Genomic DNA, 24,202 nt, shown 5'->3' on the forward strand with positions numbered 1-24,202 from the left:
CTATATTCAGTCTCTTCTTAGAATTGCAAATGTATTGTATGTTTGAGAACTGAAACCTTGTTAAAGGTCAGCTTCTGACATGACATTAAACAATGCCCTGGGGTCAAGCATCTTCTTCAAATTTCACTTCTTCATCCTCCTTATGGATGGAAGCATTGATGACGGTCTGCTGTGCGGTAGCTCTCTCACCCCTAGCACCCAGCACATTGAGAAATAGTCACCTCAACTTGCTACAGTGAAAACTCTCCTGGCCTGCCCTGGAGTGAGGTCTAGAAGAGCTCAGTCGATCAACACGTGAGCAAGAACACACATTGCGTATGAAATAGAAAAGAAGATGGAGAAAGACAAAGGGAGCCCCACTGCCTAAAGCACTGTCTCAAGTGCACGGGAAGCTGTGCTCTGTTCCACCCCCTCGACAAGGGCGACGTTTTGGCTTGTTCTGGTTCAAAGTAAGCAAAAGGAGTATCCGTGATTGATCAACATCAAATCTCAACATCGATCACCTTCCAAATCCTGACCGTATGGGAACACAATGAACTTTATTTTGGAAAGTTCAGGCAAATTCGTGTGATACTGACAGTTGGTTCCGAGCTCGGCTGGGAGCGGTGATTCACTTACTCTGGCTCCATCGTTCCCGGCTGTCCCTTCAGCGCCCTTCTCGCCTATGCCGCCCTGCGGAGACACACAGAATGTCATCGTCTTCTTCTCTCACTTGAGGGGAAGCTTCATGAGGGCACGGGCTTATCTCTTTTGATCATAGTTATATCCCCTTGAGCCTAGAACAGTGCCTGGCATTGTGTATTTTCTGAATAAATATAGGTATTGAAAGACAGAAAAAGAAAGAAAGAAAGAGAAGGAGAGACGGAGGGAAGATCGACTTGGGACTTAGAACGGAAGAAGCAAAAGCCTGGCCAAGAAAAAATTTTCAGGAGGAATTTAGAAACTCTAAATGAATGAACTAAAACAAAACAAAACAAAAAAAGCAAAACAAACAAAGAAACAAAAAAAACAGAGACTTACTCTGTCACCCTTCGGGCCTGGAGTTCCTGCAATTCCTCTCTCTCCTGGCATACCCTGAAGTCCCGGTGGGCCTGTATCTCCAGGGGTTCCTGATGGTCCTGGACTGCCCTAAAATGAACCAACAATAAGGGACCTCGCCGATACGGTATTAAGATTGAGCCACGTGAGATTTCTCTGCTGGTAAGACAAAAAGAGTGGAAGATCAGAGATTTCATAGGGTTCAACTTAGTGTTTATATTTTTCATTTGTGAAAATTGTTTCTGAGCTCATTTTTTGGAATCAAAAAGACTTTGTCTTTCTAATTGTTGGTTTATGTTTTCAACTTTTTTCCTTGGGGAAATTGAGCACCAAGTCAAATACAAACAATGGCTGCCTTCCTTTCTCTCTGACAACATCATGCGGGCCTGATGAAGGGGACGTTACTTTTAGAGAGTATTTCACTCTCACTAACGAAGACGTGCTATTAAGCACGTAATCACTCTGGACCTTGAAAATGTAAGGGATCTAATGTTATACGACCATGAAAAACTCTACTTTAATTGTTTATACCGAAATTGAGCACCCTCTTCTACAATCTGAAATGGCTCCCAAAGGAAACAAGACTGATTTTTGCCTCAAGATGTATTTTACTTTCAGATTTCTAAGATGACGTACTTTCTTACAGTTAGTAAGAAGAACATGAGACAAAAAACTGGAGTGTATGATCAGGAACATCTCGTTATAAGTTGTACGGATTCCTATTTATTGCCTCTGCTTACTATGGAAGCCACTAGTAAAGTTATGTGAATAAATGTTAGGAATGGGTTTCCATATGAGAATGTATCACTATGCACACTAAACCATAAATCCTATCACAGAGAAGAGACTTCATTCAGCTACCTCCTTAATGCCAAGGAAAAAGCCTAGTAGTGCTTATTGAATACTTGTTGAAGAAGAAAATTATATAATCGAATTTTCTCGCAACAACAAGAGAAACCCATTCTAGTTCCATCATGTGCTTATTAGGCTGTAGCTCCGGGAACATTCTGAAGTGCCAGTTCACCGCCGTACTTACTTTGGGACCGTCCGGGCCGTGGCCCCCAGCCATTCCCTTCTCGCCAGGCAGCCCCGTGATTCCTGGTTCTCCTCTCTCCCCTGGGTTTCCGCGCTCTCCCTAGTGAGACACGGGGATGTCAAACAACCAGCGACTGTTGTGAAAGTGGGTTAAAAATGTTTCTGGAAATCTGCAAAACTGCTTCTACTGGAGAAAAACTGAGAAATGAGCAACTATTGAGGTTCATTTTTCTAATTTAGTCATAAGAAATGAACTTGAAGTAAGAACATGTTATTTCATGGCACAGACTTTCCTCGTAAAATTAATTTTCATCAAGGAAAAGAATTTTAATTCTCAAAAGAAAGCTCAGCTTATGATAAAAGTTTTTTTTTTTTTTTTTTTTTTTTTTTTTTTTTTTTTTTTTTTTTTTTTTTACTGAAAGCAATGGAAATTAAGTTAATAGTGAAAGAGAAAATACTCACTCTGGGTCCTAATGGACCAACTGCTCCAGGATCTCCAGGAACTCCCTAGAAGATATAATTTTTAAAAATTTCAAGAAATGCTTTGAGCTAAATTTTGGGTATTTATTAGAAATCTTTCCGTACCACACATCTAATTTCTTTTAATGTATTATTAGAGGTTTGAATAAACCCATAATAATGAGGAAAGAAAAATATGTATACTTTTATAAATGAGGGGATATCCCATACATTGGATAGAAATTATTTTTCCAGAAAAAAAAATGTTTATTAAAGCTGAATGCTTGATTTTGGGCAGTGAAGACATGAAAAACATTACCTCACAAATAGAACACACTGGTCTTTTCAGAGACAACAAAATATATAGTAATTTTATTTCCTAATGTGAAAAAAATTTAATAGAGGAAACAGGAATAAAAACCAACAAGGAGCAATTTCTTAAACATAACCGGTTCAACTCAATTTAGTAAATATTTCCACTGACCATACACTATGGACAACAGTCCCCTGGGAATTGTGGGTTCAAACTAGTGTAGTCATGACTATGTCACAAGTTTCAGTCTGTTCTTAACTAAAAGAAAATTTGTCAACAAGTTCAAAACCTCTCTTTTTGATTAAAAATAATAACTAATGACAAAGAAAGCTGTTGTATAGAAAGTCACGGTCATCAGTCTGGGATGAAAACTAATTTAGAAGTTCGGTTGGTCCTCAATGTGAAGTTTTAAGAAAAATTTAATCAAATTATTTATCTCTTATTTTCCTTTTTATGTATGCTAATAGGCAATATGTGGTTTAAACCACATATTGCCTATTAGCATACATAAAAAGGAAAATAAGAGATAAATAAGCTTTCTTTGTCATTAGTTTTTATTTTTAATCAAAGAGAGAGGTTTTGAATCTGTTGCTTAAAGGCCCTTCCTCACCTCCCATTAGAAGAATCCGAAAAAAAACGACATTTGAAGTCAGACTTCCCATAATCAGGCTCCCGATTTACCGTCCAGCCCCACCTCCACGCGAATTTATTCTCTGCATTCCTTTCTTAGCAACCTTTTCAGTGCCTTCATTTGACCAACAAATGCACCTGCTGTGCTCATCTCCCTTCCTTCCTCCCCCTTACTCATAAAAGATATTACTTTGCTGGGAAACTTTTCCTAAATCCCCAAGTCTGGATTTGGTGCATCTTCTATATTTCCACACTCTATCTCCTACCGTGATGTAACATAAAGTTCATGTCCATCTGGATCAACTGGTTAGGGCCAGAGCTCAAGACACCTAAGCACACAGTACCCAGCAAATACCTGCTGAATGGTTACATGAATGAACGAATCATCCACAGAAAAATAAATTAACTGATGTCCTGGTAAAATAATAGAAATAAAATAATATCTGTTTATAGCCATTTATAAAGCTTCAAATATAACTCGGTAGTTATGAGAAGACACATCTCTAGTGATTACAAACAGTCTTGGGAAGCAAGCCAGTATTCACAAATTATATACCCTCTGTGTCACTTTGGAATGTCACCTAACATCTCTGTGCTTCATTTTACTCATCTGAAAAACAGGCATCATATAGTCCCTAGATGTATAGGGTTGTTTTGAGGATTAAAAGAGATTACATTTATAAAGCAAACCAGAACAGAACTTCACATATAATAATAAGTGATATTATGGACCAGCAATTTTTATTATTGCTATTATTATTATTATTATTATTATTCTTAAAAATAAACTTACCTGATCACCTGGCTTTCCACCTTCCCCAGGAGGCCCTGGAGGACCAGGAAGCCCCTAAAGGAAAAGAAAGAAATAAAATTGTGAATTTGTCAAAGTTTAATAGGTCACTAGTGTTCACAGTTTACCTTTTATAATTCATGGAGGTTCCATGACTATACGTTCAAGCAAAAGCTATTGTTTAAAGACAAGGAAAACAGAACAAGAAAACTCTATCTTATACCATAATGCAGCAATGGTCGGTTTAAAGATTTAGATTTTCATTTGGACACACTTAAGAAGAAAAAAGAAAGGACTCTAATGGGAGATGTTTAACATTTGTCAAGTTGTTATGGGTCTGAAAGCAATATTTTAGGTTGCTAGTATAGTACTGAAAGTCACTCCTGAAAGTTTCTTTTTAATCAAATTATAATTGTCCATTATTAATTTCCCATACAATATATTTAGATAAATCATGAAAATTTATTCAACAAAAAATGTAAGACATTGTGTCTATAAAACTGAATCAACCTTAAAATTGTTCAATAAAACTTATCAAAAACATTTCATAATTTTTAATTTGTTAACAGTTTTATATTTTGATCAGTTTTTAGGGGGAAGTCTGTTCCTTCTCTTTGAACAGAAATGTTGGGTTTTATCCATTTTATTTATTTACTAAAAGAAGAATGACTGAAAATTGTGGAATCTCACATCATTTGACCATATCTTTTCATATTTAAAAAAAAAGCAGTGTAATTAATGGTAGAAAACATGGAGAAGTGGGTTCGTGCCTACCTGAAAGCCCGTGGGGCCTGGAGGTCCCTGTTCTCCCCTCTCCCCGGCTAGACCCTGAGTCAGGAAGGAGAGAAAGTCATGAGTGGAGTCCGATCTTCATACCTGCTTCTCGTGTGTGCGACCTACTACGAGGATTGATATTTGCCTTTTTTCTAATCACATGTTTTCATTCTAGCCAGATATGGAGCTAGCATTATAATGAGTAGTTGAAGGTGTTGTTGGAAGTCCGTGCTGCTGAGAAAGTATCTTCTAAAGTTGACAAAAACACTGATGACATATGTTCATTTTTTGATCCAAACGTAAAATGTCTAGAGTCAACCATAAAATTGGGTGGGGAAACTGGAAAAGCTGAACCTGGAAAAATTCATTACTTTTACATATCTAATCTCAGCAGGCAATACAAGTATCTCCTGCTGTTCCAAAGTTCGTGCTGCATCACTTCACTTTTATGAAAGATCTGTATTAGTCATCTGCTAACAGAAAGAAGTTTGAAGAGAATTTTTGATTTACAAAAAAAGGTGAAAAGCAAAAAAAAGCATTCAGCATTTGTTTTGCTGTGAGCTGTCACGGAGGCAGTGCACCCCTGGCAGCGAGAGGGGCCCCCACAAGCTCCTGCCTGGAGAACCACGCTCGCATCTCGACATCAAGCCGCCATGGTGCGGAACTGTGTCTGTGAGCATCTGAGTTTTATCTACATTTATTTGTGCATCTGTTAGGGCAAGATATGTCCTAAGGTATTAGAAAAACCTAGGAGAGTCTCTTTTTGGAGTCTGGGAATTTTAAGAAAATTTTCCATATAAACTAATGATAATGGCTTTTTGGCTTTATACCATTTCAGCTTATAAAGTTTTCATGGGAACCCTCTGCTTTCAGATAATGGGGGAAACCTTATCTCTATTCTAATATTCTAATTTATTTCTCAGTGTCATAAAAAATATTAATCAAGCTCTCAACATTAGAACAACTGTAGAAAGCAAAGCTAACATTTTTAAAAGATATTTAAATTGCTCCATCACAGACAAATAAATATGCCAAAATATTTCTATGAATATTTAATTTTAGAATACTAGATGCAAGTGTACCTCAAAGGATAAAAAATTTTCATTTTTTAGTCCTCAAAAAAAAGTCAGTTTAAGTAAATTTCTATAAGGCATCATTAGAAGAATGTAGGTATAATTCAGTACTTAAATATTATCAATAAAAGTACAAAATATTTGTCAAAAATTTGTCAAAACATTTGTTAGACCGATAGTTGACACATTCTTCAACACTTAAAGATGATGAGGTAGGTTTTACCATCAACATCTTAAAGAAGTTTAAAACGAAAAGTCCAATCGCTCCATTTAAAAAGGCAGAAGGTACCCACACGGGAATCAAAATGAAAGATTATAACTGAAATTCTTCAATCCTGCACTTTCTTACTTACTTCCTCTGAAACTTACTCCTAAGTAGAGTCTTGGACAAACATGAAAAATGCAACGGGAATACATTCTCGTGGAAAGATCACGTACCGGGGGACCCACGGGACCAGAAGGACCGACTTCACCATCTTTTCCAGGAGCTCCCTAATATCACACAGAGATAATATGTAAAGTGGGGCCACAAGACATTGGGGTGATATCATATATATATATATATATATATATATATATATATATATACACATGGATTTCCCCCCTTTGGCAGAAAATGTTTACTTACCCTCTGCCCAGGAACACCAGCATTTCCTGCCTCTCCAGGTTTTCCAGGGTCACCCTAAAGAAAAATTAGAAACCATTTAAATGTCAATCAATTTGCTCAAAACACGGTTGCTTGAAGTGAGGGCCGTGATGAGATAGCAAACCTTTCTCACAGGTACTCACACTGCTACCTTTGGGGCCTGGGAGACCCATGCTGCCGGGCTGCCCTCGGATTCCTATGGAGCCTGGAGGACCCGGCCGGCCGTCCTCCCCAGGAGCACCCTGCAAAGTTGACAGGAGCAAAGTCAGTTTTATGTAAATTCTCTCTAAACAGTCATCACTTGTCTTTCCGTACTTATAGAAGTTACATGAGTTTTAAACTATCCTTCACCCTTTACTTAGTGAATCAGAATAGTTGCGTGTTTAAAAAAACCTGCTGAAGTGTTTTGAGTATTGAGAACAGAGATTTCACTCTTCCCGTACACAAAGCTCAGCTCCGCGTCTCCGTACACGTCTCATCCTCACAGGGAAAAAATTCTTCGTTCTTCTTTAATTTACTCTAGCTCGTGGTAATGGAAATTCGGTACTTCTTTTTCACATTTTTGGTATAAAGGAAGGGCCCAGAGTATATGAGCTGTCCAAAGTCAGACCTACCTATCTCTTAAACCTATACAATTAAGAAGATATCAAGAAATAAGAATGTTCCTAATAGACGAATTTGACCAATGCTGGAGGAATACATGATTTCAACTTTTTCTGCTGATGTTAGAGAAGTAATTTCAATCTCCAACACTGGTATTAATTAAATTTTATCAGTTTCTGGTGAATTTTAAAATATCAAGATCCTATGAATTTGCTCCAGCATTTTAAACATGTCTGTATCATCCGCATCCCCCTGATTAAAAACATGGACCTCAAACAAACATCTCATCATTTAAGTTGTAGGTCTATTGAGAAATACTGAGGATCATGGACTTTTTATTTATTTATTTTAAGTAGGCTCCACATGGGGCTTGAACTCATGACCCGAGAAAAAAACGGCAGCTGAAACGAAGAGCTGGATGCTCAAACAGCGGAGCCCCCCAGGCCCCCTCAGGAGTTTTATGTAAATTCCTTACCAAAGGCCCAAGTTTTCCTTCAGGACCTTGAACTCCAGGATTTCCAGTCAGACCCTGAAAATTAAGAGATTTGTCATGTTGTTGCTGACTTGCCACTGAGGTAAAGAGTCGTGAGAGTAAAAATAGCACCGTGTTCAAAGGACCCAGTTCCATTGCACAACGCCCATCTTCAGTGGCCTCCTCTAGGCAAACTCACAGGCCGGTCACGGACCTTGGCCAGCGTGGCTTTGGACGGACACAGGGCAGACCCAGAGCACGCCACAGGCAGCACCACGTGGGACTTCACCGGCGGAGCCCTCACAGCACGGCCTCCCACAGTGGGAGGTCACGTGAGAGGAAAGGAGTCTACACGGCGGGCACAGGAGGCGTTCTGGCTTAGAACCCTCACTAAACCAGCATTTGTAACAGCGCCGTGCACACAGTACGCTGATCCCGGCCAGGGGAGCCTTCCCAGTCACGCCGAGCTCAGGCCTAGTTACTCTAAACTCAGGACACCCAAAGCTATGCCTCCCGCTAGGTTTTTATAATTCGTGGCCCCCCCAGTCCAAATGAGGACAACACTCCGGGGTCATTTTCACTGTAAGCGGCACTGACCGCTCATTCAGACGGTGTTCCAAGCCTATCAGGTGTCCAGGGAAGAATTCTAGGAAAATGTCGGTTTCCCATGCAGAAGGAGATCTGCACGGGAACTGTACTCATAGGCTTGTACTCATGTCTCGAACACCGGGTTCAAGAGTATGTGGAGCCAAATGTTATTTCCATTAACTTTTTAAAATTTTTTTAAATTAACTTTTTAAAATTAACTTTATGTGCAATTCCCTTCTCTTTGAGGAGCACTGTTGACGACGGAATATGAGAGGAATTTCACAGTCCAAATGACATTTGGTCAAAAACAAATTTATCAGGAATTCTCTCCGCCAAAAGCCAAATAAATTATTCGTCAGCAAGTAAAGAAAGAGTAAATATTGTCAAACAGGGTTTTTCTTTCATGTCGAGGGGCAAAATGATGAATGCATGCGTCTTTGAGAAAGGGAGACTAGAAAAGACTATTTTCTATACACGAAAAATAACAAACCAGTATTTTAAAAATAGTGAATCAGGTCAAAATTGTAAAAACAAAGACATGCTCCCACTTGTCAAGATGAGCTCAGTTAGTCCTTTTGCTGAGCCCCAAGGAGCGGTTCTCTTGGGCTGATGTAGCAAATGGCTGTGTTCTTACCCGAGCACCCGGCAGCCCAGGTTCGCCTGGCCGTCCTGGGTCCCCTTGACCTCCTTTAGGTCCAGAAGAGCCCACAGGACCCCTCTCTCCTTGAGCCCCCTGTTCCAATGCAAAGCAGAAGGCGTCAGAAAAAAAAAAAAAAAGAAACAATGCAGGAAAATAAAAGGAAAGATATACGAAATTTATGTTTTACAAATCAAAGCACTAGCATACCATAGGAATACTTTGTCAAGTAGTTACAAAGTTACAAAAAGTATCACTACATATTCTGTTCTCATCTGTCTTTATTAAACAAGAGTGACTTTCACCGTTAGCTAAAGAAAATTGTATTTCAATTACCACTCTGATAATGTAGAGTTGGGAAAAAAAACACCAAAACTTTAGAGTCTGAATTTCTAGATGAAGGAAAAAGTCTCTATCAGCTAAGGAAAGGTGTGTGACCTTTTCTTCTCAGCACCGTCCCGAGAAAGTCTGAAAACAAACTTCTACACACTTCCAACCATTCTCATTCTTCCCAGCCCTCTGTAATACAGAAACCAGCCCTCGCAGGGGGGATTTGATATTAGGCTTGACATCTGTGTCTGACTCTTTTCTGGATCTGCACCCACGTGGACCCAAGCCAGATCACTACTCTGCACAGTGGCATCATCGTCATCACGTAGCTCCAGCCACATGAGTGTCACATTGATGGATAACCTCACCTTGGGTCCAGGTAAACCATCAGAGCCCGGGAAACCACGATTGCCAGGAGCCCCCTGCAAACGACCAACAGGTGATTCTTGATTATTGTTGATGTTCTTGAGATGTATAACCAGTGGGTAAATTTATTTTTAGTATTATAAGGTTTTAGGAGCTGTGATCAACCCAACGTGACAGTAGATAAGTATAAGAGGAAAAAAAAAAAAAAAACCTGAGTACGTGGAAAGAAATTTTAAATTTTGGAGAATGTACAAGTACTGAGCCAAAAGTCATTCAAATTCTGAACTATACTAACAATTCACTGTAAAATTAACATGGAGAAAAACTGTCATCTAGATATGAGCACCGTCTACCACCATCAAAGTGTCAGTGGTAACGGCATGTGTAGTGTCTTCTGGGTGAAGAACTTGGCATCTCTGAAAGCCTCTGTACATGTAACGGGAGAAGGTTGTTGTCCCTTTCGGACCTGCTTCATCTTACTCCAGCCACAGCAACCTCTCCGAATCTCTAAAATCACCAGCCCTCCTGGCCTGGTTGTTTAGATTTCCTGGTTCCTCTGCTGACAACGTTCTTTCTCCCAAGTTCTCCTGCTGGCTCATCCGCACCATCGGGTGTCAGCTAAACTGTCATCTTCCCAAAGGACCCGTCCCGACCACCTAATCTAGTGTTACGTACCGTTGCACGCTCACAGCTGCTCTCTACCACGTCACCTGCTATTTCCCAGTGTACACAGTCCTTAGTAAAGCGTAGGATTACATTTTTGTTTGCCTGTTGACTTGTTTACTGCTTACCTCCTCACTGGAATCAACTACTGGTTAGTAGCCCCCACAGGAGGCTGGCGCCACCGCTGTCTTTTTCACTGAGTACCAATATACCAGCTACACGCCAATATACCAACTACACGCCAATATACCAGCTACACGCCAATATACCAGCTACACGCCAATATACCAGCTACACACCAATATATTAAACGGGAACAATGTAGTTTTTCAATCAGCATTAGTTGAATGAATGTGTGAACAACAATTGAATAGTCGCCTCCGTGAATCCACAGACAACCATACTGAACCGTTCGAGGCACTTGCAAGCATTTCTTTTAACTGGTCGAGCTTTCCTTACCAACTCAAAACTTACCCATGTAATTGCCCCGCAACCCTAAGAATGTATTTTATCATTCAAATTTTACCCTTTCTCCCATTGGGCCTGGAGGACCGACTGTCCCGGGGTCACCTCGGGGACCTCTTTTCCCTTCTTCACCCGCTGGGCCTATTGGACCCTGAATACCATGCGGCCCCTGTTAAAAACAGAAGGAAGTTTTCAGAAAGAGCCAGAGTCCAAGGGAGTTACAGTCAAAAGCTTCATTTAATGAAGTCAGTTATGAATTTAAAACCATATTAAACTGGTTTCATCCAAGGGTATATTCCTTATTGTTATCATTTGAAATACTTGAGCACTTTGATCTGTGAACTCCTGGACAAGATTCAAGCTCTTCTTATCATTTCAGGAAAAAAATGAAGCCTTACTGGTTCGCCTTTTGGGCCAGCTTCTCCTTTGAAACCTGGAACTCCTGGATCCCCCTAAAATAAAAGTACAAATAGTTATGAGAACCAGGACAGTTAGCCAGTCCCATCTGCTTTAATTAATTAAAGTGGGCCTTGAAAACTTTCCACAGCTGAGTCTGTATTACCATTTTTTAAATTTTGCAAATCTTGTAGAATGTATGTGAAATTTTATAAAACGTAGCATAATTAGGTAGCAGTTTCTATATTTTACAGTGGTCTTTAAGAGACTTACTTTTAAAATTTTGCTTGTTTTATCATGCATACTAGAACACTTAGAATTATTCAATTATTGCAATTTGCTAACTTAAATTAGAACTAACAATATTAACGTCTACAGATAAATCTATTTCAGGTTTATTTTAGGAAATAGACTTATTTACCCAGAATCAAAATAATTTTATATTTATGTTCTCTTTATTGACAGTTTGATAACTTCAAATAGGACATTTCATCTTTGGAGTGCTCTGGGGTTTTGTGTATGTGCATCTTTAAATACCAGTTAAACTTGTGGGAAACAGATTGCTAAATTAAGAACATGATAAAATCAAATAAGAATTATCAGGAATACTCATGTTTTAATAAGTCTGTTACCAACATATAAAAGGATTTATTAGCATAACTAAGTTACTTGGAACAGAATTCAAAGTACTTGTTTTTTGGCAGTGCTAAAAAAAAAGTTTTAATTTTTACATATTAAGCTAAAAATATAATAAGCACAACTTCACAATGTGTTTATTTCTTATGCACTTATCATAACATTTTTTTCTAATAAATAATTTTACAACATGGTAGGATCTGTCTTCAAGAATTAGCTGTTAGACCCAATTTTCCCCACGTTGTCATGATAACCTCCACATTTCTTCACACTGGCTTACAAAAATATTTCCATAATGGTTATTATTCAACTACAGATAAGATTCTATGAGTTTAACCATAAAGTCACGACCTTACTATTTTATATTTAAAAAAGCCCACTACAATCCAACACAAGGCAGTAATTTTCTTCTTTGAATTTAAACCCCTAACCTGTACAACGACATTCAGCTTCCACTCTACAAAGATTCCCATCTTCAGCTGCCTCGTTTAGACAAGCCACATACTCTATGTTTCATTGCATCTCACTGAGTGCTATTTTTCTTGGTGACCTTAGCTGGATTACACTAACGGATGATTGTGAATTTTAGAGGACGTTACCGGCTGGCCTCGAATTCCTGGAGGTCCTGTGCTACCCTGAGGTCCTGGAGATCCGGGGGGCCCTGATAAGCCAGGAGGACCAGAGGTGCCAGGAGATCCCTAACAGAGAAAGAGCGACATGATGAGCAGAGACCCATGTAGAAGCCTATGGTCAACGTCCAAAGGATCATGTCCGTTGGAGCTTCGCATGGCTGAATGCAGTTAGTTACCTACCGTTGGGCCTTTGGCACCAGGTGTCCCATCAGTTCCTACCACGCCCTAAAAGACACATGAGAAGTTTATAAGACATTAAGCCATATATAGGGTGGCCTTCGGATGTCTACCTGTATTCCAAAAGGAAGGAGAAATTTATCGTAAAAAATCAACCACCATTATATCATAAAACTCACTTTTATAACAAATTCCCTTTTCCATAAAATAGATTAAATTTTGCAGAGTTGACAAGAGAAATATCTTTTTAAATTAGTTGCAAACATCCAGAATTCAAAGAAGATAAATTAAAATAGATTGCCTTCATTCTGATGTTATAAAACATGTCAAGCTTTCTGTTAAGAGTATCACTCCTAGATGTCCTGGGAACTTACGGGAAGACCTTGAGAGCCGACTGGACCTGGTGGCCCAGTTTCACCTCTTTGCCCCTGGGGACCTTCGGGGCCTCTTGCTCCAGTGGGACCTGCTTCTCCCTAGCAGGGTACAAAAGACATGTCAATTTAAGAAAAATATAAATGTGGTGTGGTTCGAAGGTTATTGCTTATTTGGAGCTTTACATCTTACACTCTAGTGTTTAAAGGGGTCTTGAGCACAAATCGGTTTACAAGGGCGTGTGCCTGACCGAGCTTGAGCAGCGGACTCCCCTTCATACCCTTCCGAGCGTGATGATGTCCTCAGTGTTAACAGCAGCATCAGGGGTCAAGTTACCTGATAGCCACCCTTATTTCAACCCAAGATAGACACCCAGATAGTAAATAAAAGTACAGTTGTCTAATTAAACTTTAATTCAGATAAATAGCAATTAATTTAAGTATAAGTTTATTCCAGGTAATATTAGGGTCATAGCTATACTCAAAATTTTTCTTTTTTTATCTGAAATTTAAACCTAAGTGGGTTTCTGTATCTTATGCAATATATTAGGTCCCTATATAGATCAAACCCTAGAGGGACCTCAACCTGGAATTTTAGAACTAAAATTCTGAGCCTCAGGGTGTGCATTAGCGCCAATAAAACATACAAAGCCCCTATTGAACCCCTGAGATACAAAGAAGCGGAAATGGAAGTTTTTCTTCCTCCAGAAAACCAGAGATCATGGAAGAATTTAACAGGTATAGGAAAATCCTGGCCAAAACCAAAGATCTAGGAATTTTTTTTGTTTGGGGAGGAAGAGAAAGGATAGGCAACGAATTTCTATGAAAAACAATTTTGCGAAATGACTTTTTAAGCAGTTTTCAATAGCCAAGAGCCAGGGCTAGTAACCCCAGGAGGAGAAGGAAATATGCAGAGTAAACGATTATATAAACTGTGGTTCTAACGAGGTCTTCGCTAGAAGACCAGGAGCAGAAACCACTTTCTGCTAAGTCCTAGTGCTGGACATTGTGCGTCTTCTGTCCTTAATTCTCTGGCCAGAGCTCAGTTGGAGGGTGGAGGGTGTCACAGGCAGGGGAAGGGATTTTGCATATTTTGGTCAGGAGCACAGGGGGGACTGGCCCTCCTTGGCCAGGGTCTGTAGCAGCAGGACTAGGGTTTAGGGGAGCAGACTGGAAACAGAAGGGACCTCAGGAAGGTCCCAGGAGCTCCGGTGCACAGTGAGTTCTGGCGAAAAGAGGGGCTGGTGAGGGGAATGACGTACGGCATCATTTCTGAGCAGCGCACCTCTGGGGCAGAGTGTACAGACAGCAGTAGCGACAGCCGGAAGAGTAATTTGACTTGATGATGCTCACATTTCAGAGTATTTGAAATGTCAGCTATGGACTTGGTCATCGTCGTTGGTTTCAAACACCAGTTCAAAGCCCGTTTGAGTAGCGCTCCCGGTAAGAAGCCTGGACCTCTACTGAGGGCATCACTTATCCTTCAACAAAATTCCATGAGAAGAAGTGAGGTGACTGCCACGGCCACAGTCACGAATCCAGTGAGCAAATCCCTTCTTTGGGAGGAAGGAGATTATTGCCAAGGCGAAGCTGGGTGTGAGGGGTAGTCAAAGGTATTGTGTTGTTTAACATTTGAAGTTTTCTGAATGTATTCACTAATTTAACTAATATAATCCTAATAACCTCCTGCTTTAATCCTTGAATTTATCATCCCAAATGCTGGAAGAACAAACTGTGACTCCGGCAAATGTAAACCATCCCAACAGAACACTGTAATCCATTCCCACGTGGAAAGCCAAACAGCCGCCCTGCCTCTTCCTCTAATGGCTGCATAAATGGCAGGGCAGGGCGAGGAGTGAGGCCAGCGTTGTGTCAGGGAACAGCCTTTCGACAACGTCTGATTCATTTTAACCTCCTATTGTTTAGAACATGCTGCTGTTTATTACTGCCAGACACCGTATCCAGGAACAGACTCCGGTTCAGACTAAGTTCTTCTTCCCTGCAGCTGGCACAGTGGTCTAGACTGGAGTCTAACGCAACAGACTCTTGGATATTGCAGTTGTTTGATGATATTGTTGATATAACAATGGTTGTAATTCTCTTTTAATAACACATTGTTCAGTGATCTCATTTTTAAATTTTTACAGTTATTTTTTCCCCTACCATAATAAATGCTGAGAATGCTCTAGGTTTTTTCCTTAGGTAAGCAACCTCCATATAATTAACGGAATGCCGTTCCACACTTCAGCATTCATATAATCAAGTAATTCTTGTAAGCAAGAGCTAAATATATTAACATTTTACCTTCATCCCAGGATTTCCCGGAAAACCAGACGATCCAGGTATCCCAAGAGGACCCTATTAAAAGAAACCAGAAAAGCGATCAGACGTGGTTTTTAATCAATATCTAATTGAGTCATTTTTCATTCTTTGATGACTTTCTGTATGTTGACACATAAGAATAATCCACTGAGTACTTTCAAATCACAAAGATGATGTCATTTTATAATAAGTACCTGCTGACATTGATAGGGAATAGAGCTAAAAGTTATGTCCAGTGGTATTAAATGCTTGTGGTGGTGTGTTAGAGAATAAGCCAGTCACAAACACAAACTGAAACAATTGCTTCCTGAGAGACGTACTTTCTTTGTGCTAATCAAGGAATACGGTTTTTTGAAAGTTAGGTTTTGTACCAAAATCTAGGACTGCACTTTATAAAAATGATGCTTAAGAATCATGTGGGTGTTTAGGAGTGGTATTTTTTCAGGCCGATATGTGGACATCTGTAACTATCCCATATCTGGGGAGGCGCGCGGAGTCAGGCCACTGATGCAACGGGCAGACTGAGAGGGATGAGTGGCTGTGAGAGGAACCCCTTCCAGCTCATCCGGATTCTTCCTTGAGGACGTGATGTCATTCCATCCATTTTGTAGTAATAAAATCCCTTTTAAATGAGTCTTATTTTTTCCCTTTTTGTTTCCTCTTTTTGAAGAAGAAGGCAGGACATAACCGAAGGGGAAATCATTTCAAATCTGATTTATCATCCTCGAATTTCCCTGAACTCACCATGCTTTTTCATCTATCCATCCAACAGACCACGCTGTACTCCTGCTCATCCCGTATCTCATCTTTCAAGGGTTAGCTTGAAAGTTCTCCTAAGTCTTCCTTAATATCTGTATCTCACTATAGGTGTAGGTACAGCAAGGTTCCCATACTTGAACTTCAAGTTACACTCTACAACACAGCCCTTAGGAACAGCACCATGCTACGACATGAATCGATAGGTCTCTCTTCCTCGATAGACACGGCAGTTCCAAAGACAAGTACTGCGTGTCTATCACCGTTTTATTCCCGGAGTCGGGGATACAGTGTGTGCTCTGCATGTGTCGTGAATGCGCCAGCAGACCAGTAAGGGGTTGAGTGAGGATGAACGTCATGCAGCTCACCATTGGCCCAGGCTTTCCGGGCATACCGTGTGTACCTCGTTGTCCCTAATTAGGAGCAAAAGAGACAAGATAAAATTACATTTTCTTCAGTATTTGCTCATAATTCATTTGTCGGATAAAAATTTTCCTGTTAGAACTCGGCTCTTTAGAAGGGTATACTCAGCACTTACCTTTTAGGATTGTGATGACTATGAAATAAAGTGTGGAAGGAAGCTTGGCGTACAATAACTTCTTAATAAGGGGCACCGATTGATAATTTTATTACTATTCTGAATTTTATATTTTTTCCATGGACCATATTCCATGCTGCTATAAGTCTTTAATCATTTTCTTAACTTTGGCATTAATATAAGTAGGCAACAAACGAACTGTGGTCATATGTGATGTCGACATTAACAGAAACGACATAAACAGTGCACAGGAACGCCCTGTGCTACCTTTGCAACTTTTCTGTAAACATAAATTTATTTCAGAACAAAAAGCAAGGATAAAAGCTCACAAACTAAAAAGCAGGCAGCAGTACTATATTCTCATTTAAAAGAAAATATTCAGTTCGTTTGAGAGTTGGAGTACACATACTTACAGGAGCCCCCTGCGGCCCAAGCCTCCCTCTTTCTCCTGGCATTCCCCTCGGACCCTACGGATGAGAGAGAAAAAACACCTCTGAAGCATTTATTTGAATTCTACGGTAGTTTGACTACATCACTCAGTTCAGTGGAGACTCACTATTATCAGCCACAAACGGTAGTATTTCCAGGAGTGACTTCGGGTATGAAAAGATCTCTGCCCATGGAGATACCTACTGCCTCTTACCTAAATAGATTTCACTTAATGTACCTATAATGGGTCAAATCTACAACAATCCTGATTTGAACACTAACTAAAGGAAAAGAGTAAGAGCCTTCAGGGGTTAAGAACAATGAAACGCAAGAGGCCTTTGCTATTCAAAGGGTACAATTCTCTGAATGTGCTTGTCCGTCAACTGGTGATCAAGATTACATCATCAGTTAACATATTTTCTCCATGTCTTTTCTTTTCTCTTTATATTGTGTAAACTGGAAAAAAAAAAAAACAAAGAATTAAATTAATACATACCATGGGACCCATGGCACCCATTGGGCCAGTAGGGCCAGCTTCGCCCTAAAGCAAAAATGAGATTACATTATAGTGTGAAAAACCTACAACAGATACTCAAATCACCGTTTCCAAGAATATGTCATTTTAAAGGTGTATTTTCAATCTGAACATTTGGAAGACGTACTTGAAATGAAGGACCTCAAAATTCTGTTGTATTACTTTTTCTTAAAATGAAATAGCAATTTAGTTTCTATAGAAAAAATTATAAAATAAAAGTGAGGTTGTAAACAAGATTGGTGAAACTATCACATCTGTTCACATTAATTAGTATTAAAACGGTAATTATATGTTTATGTCTGATTATACTGTAGCTCAAGTAAAATGTTACAAAGCTAAAATTGACTAGTATTCCTTTAAGATTTATTGTAGGAAGTTTAAAAATTAAACAATTAAATCCAAAGCATACACACACACACACACATATATATTCATACATATACACATCACACATACACACACACATATATATTCATACATACACACATCACACACACACACACGTATATATTCATACATACACACATCACACATACACACACGTATATATTCATACATACACACATCACACACGTATGTATTCATACATACACACATCACATACACACATATGTATTCATACATACACACACACACGTATGTACGCATTTTCATGTATCTCATGATGCTTCCCACTAAAAAGTCCTCTGTACTTCTTTTATGGTCTCTTTATTTCCCTAAAACATAAACACATCCGGGAAGAGACAATGGCCACAAGGCCCTGGAGTCAAAAAGGTATTAAATTATGAGGCGAATAAACCATCTAAACCTCTCAGATACTTTTAAAGAAGAAAAAACCGCGGCTGTGTTTTAGCAGGTGAATTCATAGCGCCATCTTCACGTAAGGAAAACATCCGTCCTACACTGGCAGAAACAAGTGCCTATTCTTGGTGGCAAAGTTAAGAATGTCACGTATCCTGCCAAATCTATGGCCACTCATATATAAGAATTATATTTATCCACTCAACTATACTCCTCTTTCCTCCAAAATGTAAGGGGGTTCTGAAAAGTTGGCAGGACATGAAGCAAACCCGAAATGAGTGGGGCGGTTAGGATTAGGGTTCATACACTTACTTTGGAACCAGTTGCTCCAACTTCACCTTTAGGGCCTTCAAGACCTTTGTGTCCCTAAGGAGAAAAATACAAATTTGTATTTTACTGCTTTTTAAATTCCCAGATGTGTAAAAGAAGAACCAAAAACAAGCTCACAGAAAGTGCCTTATAAAAACAAGTATTTAAAGTTGTTACCCAGAATGTTTCCAAATTCTCAACATTTTTCGAATGCCTATTCGAAGAAAATTAAAGCACCATTTTGAATTTGCAACATCTTCACCTTTCAGATTTTTGGAACTTCACAGAAATTTAATCTACAGCTACAAATGAAAAACCTATGGTGGTTTTAGAGAAGACAAGTAATTGTGGAGTTTCTATAGTTATAGAATATGGGTTATAACTAGGGGTGACATTCAAAATAATAATTAGTACAGCAGCAAGCATTCTAATCAGAAGATCAACTACTCAACACAGGGGCAGCCAGTATGTACTTATCAGATATCACCCATGCTTTTGATATATAGACGACAGACTGATAAACAGATATGTAATTTTTTTTTTGAATTTTGAGATCTTTTTTCATTTGAGGGTAAATCTTAATGTTGTTAAATCCACACATATGTTTATCCAAATACTCAATTCTATTTATCTAAAACATATTGAAAACATACAAATATCTATTCTTTCCACATGTCAGAGCCCATTAACTTCATGGTTTGGAAATGCGGAAAATAGATTCCCCTTAAACTGCAAGTCACCAAGTATTTCTTTACAGTTTACTTTAGCAAAATTCATACAAAATAGTAATTAACAATGATCTTCTCACTTGTTAACTCACAAGAAAGCACCTTCAAAACTACATGTTATTGAAGTTCCTGTACTAGAATATAGAAAAACTGAACTACACAAATACTGAAAAGTTAAAAATCTCTTAACTTTTTATTCCTGGCACCACCACCACAATTTACAGGCAATATACCTGACATAATGAAATAAAAATGCAAAAGCTATAGCAGTTAAAGTATGTCGTCTAACTGACACTACACTGCATTGACCCGTAGCTACAGGTGTTTGCAAACCGGGGTGATGAGAGTCCTGAGCAGGACGGGTTTCCTGTTTTAGCTGCAGTAACTTCTCCGACTGTGGACCATTGTTCCTTCTGGGACAGAGTTCTACAGCTCCTCTAACACCTGTGGGACGGCTGTCTCAAAGTAACCTACAGCTTTCCTGACAACTCCTCACTCTCTCCTGCTAAGAACTGTAGCATTTCCTTCAGAGTTTTTTAGAACCTTCTGCTACCATATCTACCGTTTCTACCACCAGATCCATAACCACCACCATAGGGACTGCCTGAGCTTCTCTCTCCAAAACTGTCTCCCTTCATAGTTCCATAATTTGATTGCTGCTGTCCACTGTAATTTCCAAAACCATCATGGTTCCCACCACCACCTCCAAAATTTCTTCCTTCGTTATAACCGTCATATCCTCCACCAACACTACCATATACACGTCCTTGATTTCCATGACCGGGTCCACCACCAGCACAGCCTCTTCTACTACGATAAACAGGACCCACCACCATCGTTGCCATCATCACCTCCAAATCCATCATATCCACCATCACCTCCTCCCTAACTCCTCTGTTCCCACCACCTCTACCGCCATAGCCTCGTCCTCCACCAAAGTCACCTCCACGACCATAAAGTCGCCAGATCTACCTCCATGACCCTTGTGATCCAGTGGACTACCTTCTTTTAGAAAAGACCTTCTCTACCTTACCATCATGCCCACTATTAAGTGTGGTATTTCTGAACACAATTTTACCAACTGAATCATGATCATTAAAAGTTATAAAAGTAGACCCTCTCCTTTTTCCAGTGTCCCTGTCTTCCGTAACTTCCATGGTTTCAATCTTGCCGTAGTTTTCAAAGTAGTCTCTCAGGTTTTATTCTTCTGTTTTCTTTAATACCCCCAGTGGAAGTGCTCTTCCTGCTAGACGGACACCAGGCTTTACAGAACCCTCTCTGCAAACAACTTTTCTTGGTTCATTACAGGCTCATGAACCTGGCATGGCCAAGCGCACACTGCTGCTGCAGGGGGTTTCCCTCCACTCTGAGTGGCACATAATTTCCATATCTGTACTTAACACAGAATAATTACGCTTTGTCTTGAGCTATAAAGAGAGAAGCATTCTATGGCCCTCCAGACCTGGGCTGACTGGACCCCTCCCATAACCTAGTGCTCTCTCCAGTATCATGTCACTTACCCCACCAAGCATCATTATGTCTTTTGGTGACTGTCACCCTTCTGAGCCTGAAGTTGAAGGCTATGGGCTTTTTACTCATCACTGTGTCTCTTTCGTAGCACAGTATCCGGCATACAGTAAGAACACAAAATATATTTGTTTATAGAATCAAATGAAATTCAAAGGAAATATAAAAAACATATTGTGAATTTGGTAACCACAGATGAATACTGAGACCACAGCCAGCTAAGGACAACTGACTCATAGAACTGTAGCAATGCTGAAGGTAAGGCTCCCAGACCCTGCTCAGTTAGCCTTAGTATCTGAAAGGACTATGAAGAGTTAAACTTACTCGGTGACCCTTCAGGCCTGGAAGACCAGGAGCCCCAGGAAATCCTCGCGCTCCCTGGGGGGGGGGCAGAAAAAAAGATAAGGCATTTGAGAGTCATTAATAAGAATACGAAATTGTTTAATATAATTTTGTTCACCAAAAATCTAATACTATAGTTTTTTAAAGCAAAATACCAAAGGAAAGAAAGGAGCAATATACTTTAACCTGTCAGAACACGCCGAGGTGATCGACGTTCACAAAGCAAACCCCCTGTTGGGAGTGGAAACACGCCTTACACAGACACATGGATTATTGCCAGGCATTGATGTGACGACGTTTCCAAATTTTGAAAACTATATCACTGTGTTATAATTAGTAGCAAAACATGAAACAACACAAAACAAACCAAAACCCCAAACCAACGAAAACCAGCAAAATCAGTCTGAGTCAATGTGTTCCGTGTCTGAATCAGCTAGAACAGTTCATGTGGAAGAAAATCAGGGAAGGAACTTACAGAAAACTACACATTGTCTACACTGTGCTCTACTGGGGGCAGAAGAGTAAAGATGTCCGTATGCAGCAAGATGTTCCACGTTCTCTGAACCACTAAATATTGGCCGCAAAACAGGATTAGAAAGATCACAGGAAAGTGTGATCAACGATTTACTTTAAGTAACATGTTCAGGAGAAGCTTTATGGGTCTGTGATTGTTTCAAAGATTAACTTAAGAAAGGAAATATCCCACAGGAGGTTTGATCAGGAAATATGGGGAGAACAAGTTTCACCGTAGACGCAATAATTCCTTAATTTGTACTAATTTTATGCATCCTCCACCTAACCATAGTAAACTAAAAAACTAGAAATCAAACAGAAAATTAAGCCTAAATGGTATGACTATTTGGAAATGATGCTGGCGACTTTTTCCTCAGACCCTCTTAAAATAGATAAGGAACCAGTGACTTGTTATTTTCACTGTCTACATTAATTTGGTTTTGAAATGAATGTCATCACCACTGGCACCAGTAGCCCGAGTTCATCGATAGCGTAGATTGATATTAGTTACTATCAATTATTACTATTAATCTGCATATCCACGGCACTTAGCCTATTGCTTGGTGAGTGGACATCAATGAATAATCACCAAATAAACAACCGAAGAAGTGATCTAACATTTCTCTTAACACTCACAGCACTTTTCCCAAGCCTTTCCTAAGGAACTTCTCTTGTGCTAATGTGTTAGTACGGAAAAGCTTTCGGTTCCCTACATCACTGCCTTCACTGTGTACCAAATACTCAAGAAATGAAATTATACGATAAAAGCAAAGCAATCATTCCTCTGTGACCTCTTGCAGGGAAAAGTGTCCATGGTGCTCTAAGGAGGGGTTATAATAGCGAGGGCACAGCAAACCATGTTCTCTGAACAAAGAAACTTCCAGTCATTCTTTTGCTTCCACAGCCCTGCTTACGGATTCCTCACTTCAACAATTTCCTTTAAGTCTGTCCACTGGAATGTTCCCCTTTACTGATGTTTGCTCCCCTCCTTCCTGAGCAGGAAACTCCATACCCTCAGCCTATAGGAGAAGTGCTGAGCTGAGCTATTTCAGATCATTAGTTAGCTTTGAATTCTCATGGTCTGCAGGGGCATTCTCATGTTCTTACTCATCTCAACACAACATGAAACCGAACCAGATGTACCAGGACTCATAAAATGTTCTCTTTCTGCTGACTGGAGGCTGTCATCACAGCCCAGCCACATGTACTGTTGCAGAGACCGGCGGAGCGCATCTGCCACATGCTGGCGGGACCGGCTTCCTCCCCACGGAGGCCTCGAGGACAGGATGTTCGAGAGCGCGGCAGGATGGGGCGCGGGAGCCTGGACGGGCCGACGTGGACATCTGCGCGAATGACTAAACCGCATGCCTGTGTCTGCACTGACTCCCCAGGCTGATGGGGGAGGAAGGGCAGAGGGAGAGAGCAGGGAGCCGGGGAACTGGTTTTATGTTTGAAACAAAATAATCCTTGGAGCCCCGTAAGCTCCCTTAAAAGATGAGCACTCATTCGTTTAAAAAGAAAAAAATAACCCAAACCCAGCATTGGACTTCCTGCACTTTCAGGAAATAAGTGGAGAGTAATTCAGTACTGTCGGCCGTACTGAGTGGCAGAAACATCAGAAAATTAGAGGAAACGTCGTACGTGCAAAGTCGAACCCATTTAGGGGTTATCAGACAAGGTAAAGCTTTAAGAGCAAGAATGTTAAGAGGATGTTTGCTGCTTCTCTCTCATTGTCCCCAGTGCCCGGGTAGCACTTCCTGGGAGAGGGTCTATCCAAGCAGCGTGAGGAGGATGGAAAGGTGGCTTCAGAGTATGGCCACGTGGCCCAGGCCCTCAATTCTGGTGGAGCATGTTAGCAGGGACAGGTCCTTGTAGCAAGCCAGGGGCGTGAAAAGCTGTGTTAGGAGTCATCAGTGGAACTTGTCATTAGATTCTAGGGCCAGAACATCAAGAATTTCAGCCAACATGAGGGTTTGAGGGGCAGCCAAAGAGGCATCCTGTCCATAATTCATTGTTCGTGGCGTATAAATAAACCAATCCATAAACTCTCAAGCTGTTTTTTCTGACGTGTAAACTGTACAACACAAAAATATCAAAGACAAATGGGGTTGGGAGGTTGTGAGATAGAAGCAGGTCAAGCTGGTGGCTTCGTGAATCTGACATTCCATTTGGAGAGTATCGGGTTAGGTCATGAAATAACTATCGAGCTCAGGAACAGTATTTGTGTGGAGCCGATATAAAATCGGAAATTGGAATCAGCCGTCCCTTTGGCAAAACGGACTGTTCCGCGATGACAGAAGGGAACATA

General features: G+C 40.1%; 1 protein-coding gene across 1 annotated transcript in view; it reads right to left on the reverse strand.

Moving 5' to 3' along the window:
• COL5A2 (collagen type V alpha 2 chain) overlaps positions 1 to 24,202 on the reverse strand; it is a 137,516-nt gene that overhangs the window by 23,038 nt on the left and 90,276 nt on the right. The window contains exons 13-35 of the mRNA XM_004763364.3: positions 21,364 to 21,417; positions 18,788 to 18,841; positions 17,636 to 17,680; positions 17,124 to 17,177; positions 16,541 to 16,585; positions 15,399 to 15,452; positions 13,098 to 13,196; positions 12,727 to 12,771; positions 12,514 to 12,612; positions 11,281 to 11,334; positions 10,944 to 11,051; positions 9,757 to 9,810; positions 9,056 to 9,154; positions 7,837 to 7,890; positions 6,902 to 7,000; positions 6,741 to 6,794; positions 6,551 to 6,604; positions 5,040 to 5,093; positions 4,269 to 4,322; positions 2,536 to 2,580; positions 2,075 to 2,173; positions 1,021 to 1,128; positions 619 to 672 (exon numbers count right to left, since the gene is read on the reverse strand). Of these exons, the coding sequence (XP_004763421.1) occupies positions 619 to 672; positions 1,021 to 1,128; positions 2,075 to 2,173; positions 2,536 to 2,580; positions 4,269 to 4,322; positions 5,040 to 5,093; positions 6,551 to 6,604; positions 6,741 to 6,794; positions 6,902 to 7,000; positions 7,837 to 7,890; positions 9,056 to 9,154; positions 9,757 to 9,810; positions 10,944 to 11,051; positions 11,281 to 11,334; positions 12,514 to 12,612; positions 12,727 to 12,771; positions 13,098 to 13,196; positions 15,399 to 15,452; positions 16,541 to 16,585; positions 17,124 to 17,177; positions 17,636 to 17,680; positions 18,788 to 18,841; positions 21,364 to 21,417 (1,539 nt within the window). The remainder of the gene's footprint in view (positions 1 to 618; positions 673 to 1,020; positions 1,129 to 2,074; positions 2,174 to 2,535; positions 2,581 to 4,268; positions 4,323 to 5,039; positions 5,094 to 6,550; positions 6,605 to 6,740; positions 6,795 to 6,901; positions 7,001 to 7,836; positions 7,891 to 9,055; positions 9,155 to 9,756; positions 9,811 to 10,943; positions 11,052 to 11,280; positions 11,335 to 12,513; positions 12,613 to 12,726; positions 12,772 to 13,097; positions 13,197 to 15,398; positions 15,453 to 16,540; positions 16,586 to 17,123; positions 17,178 to 17,635; positions 17,681 to 18,787; positions 18,842 to 21,363; positions 21,418 to 24,202) is intronic.

This window comes from Mustela putorius, unplaced genomic scaffold, assembly GCF_011764305.1.
Source record: "Mustela putorius furo isolate JIRA1106 unplaced genomic scaffold, ASM1176430v1.1 tig00000992_pilon_pilon_pilon, whole genome shotgun sequence".
NCBI classification, from domain to species: Eukaryota; Metazoa; Chordata; class Mammalia; order Carnivora; family Mustelidae; genus Mustela; species Mustela putorius.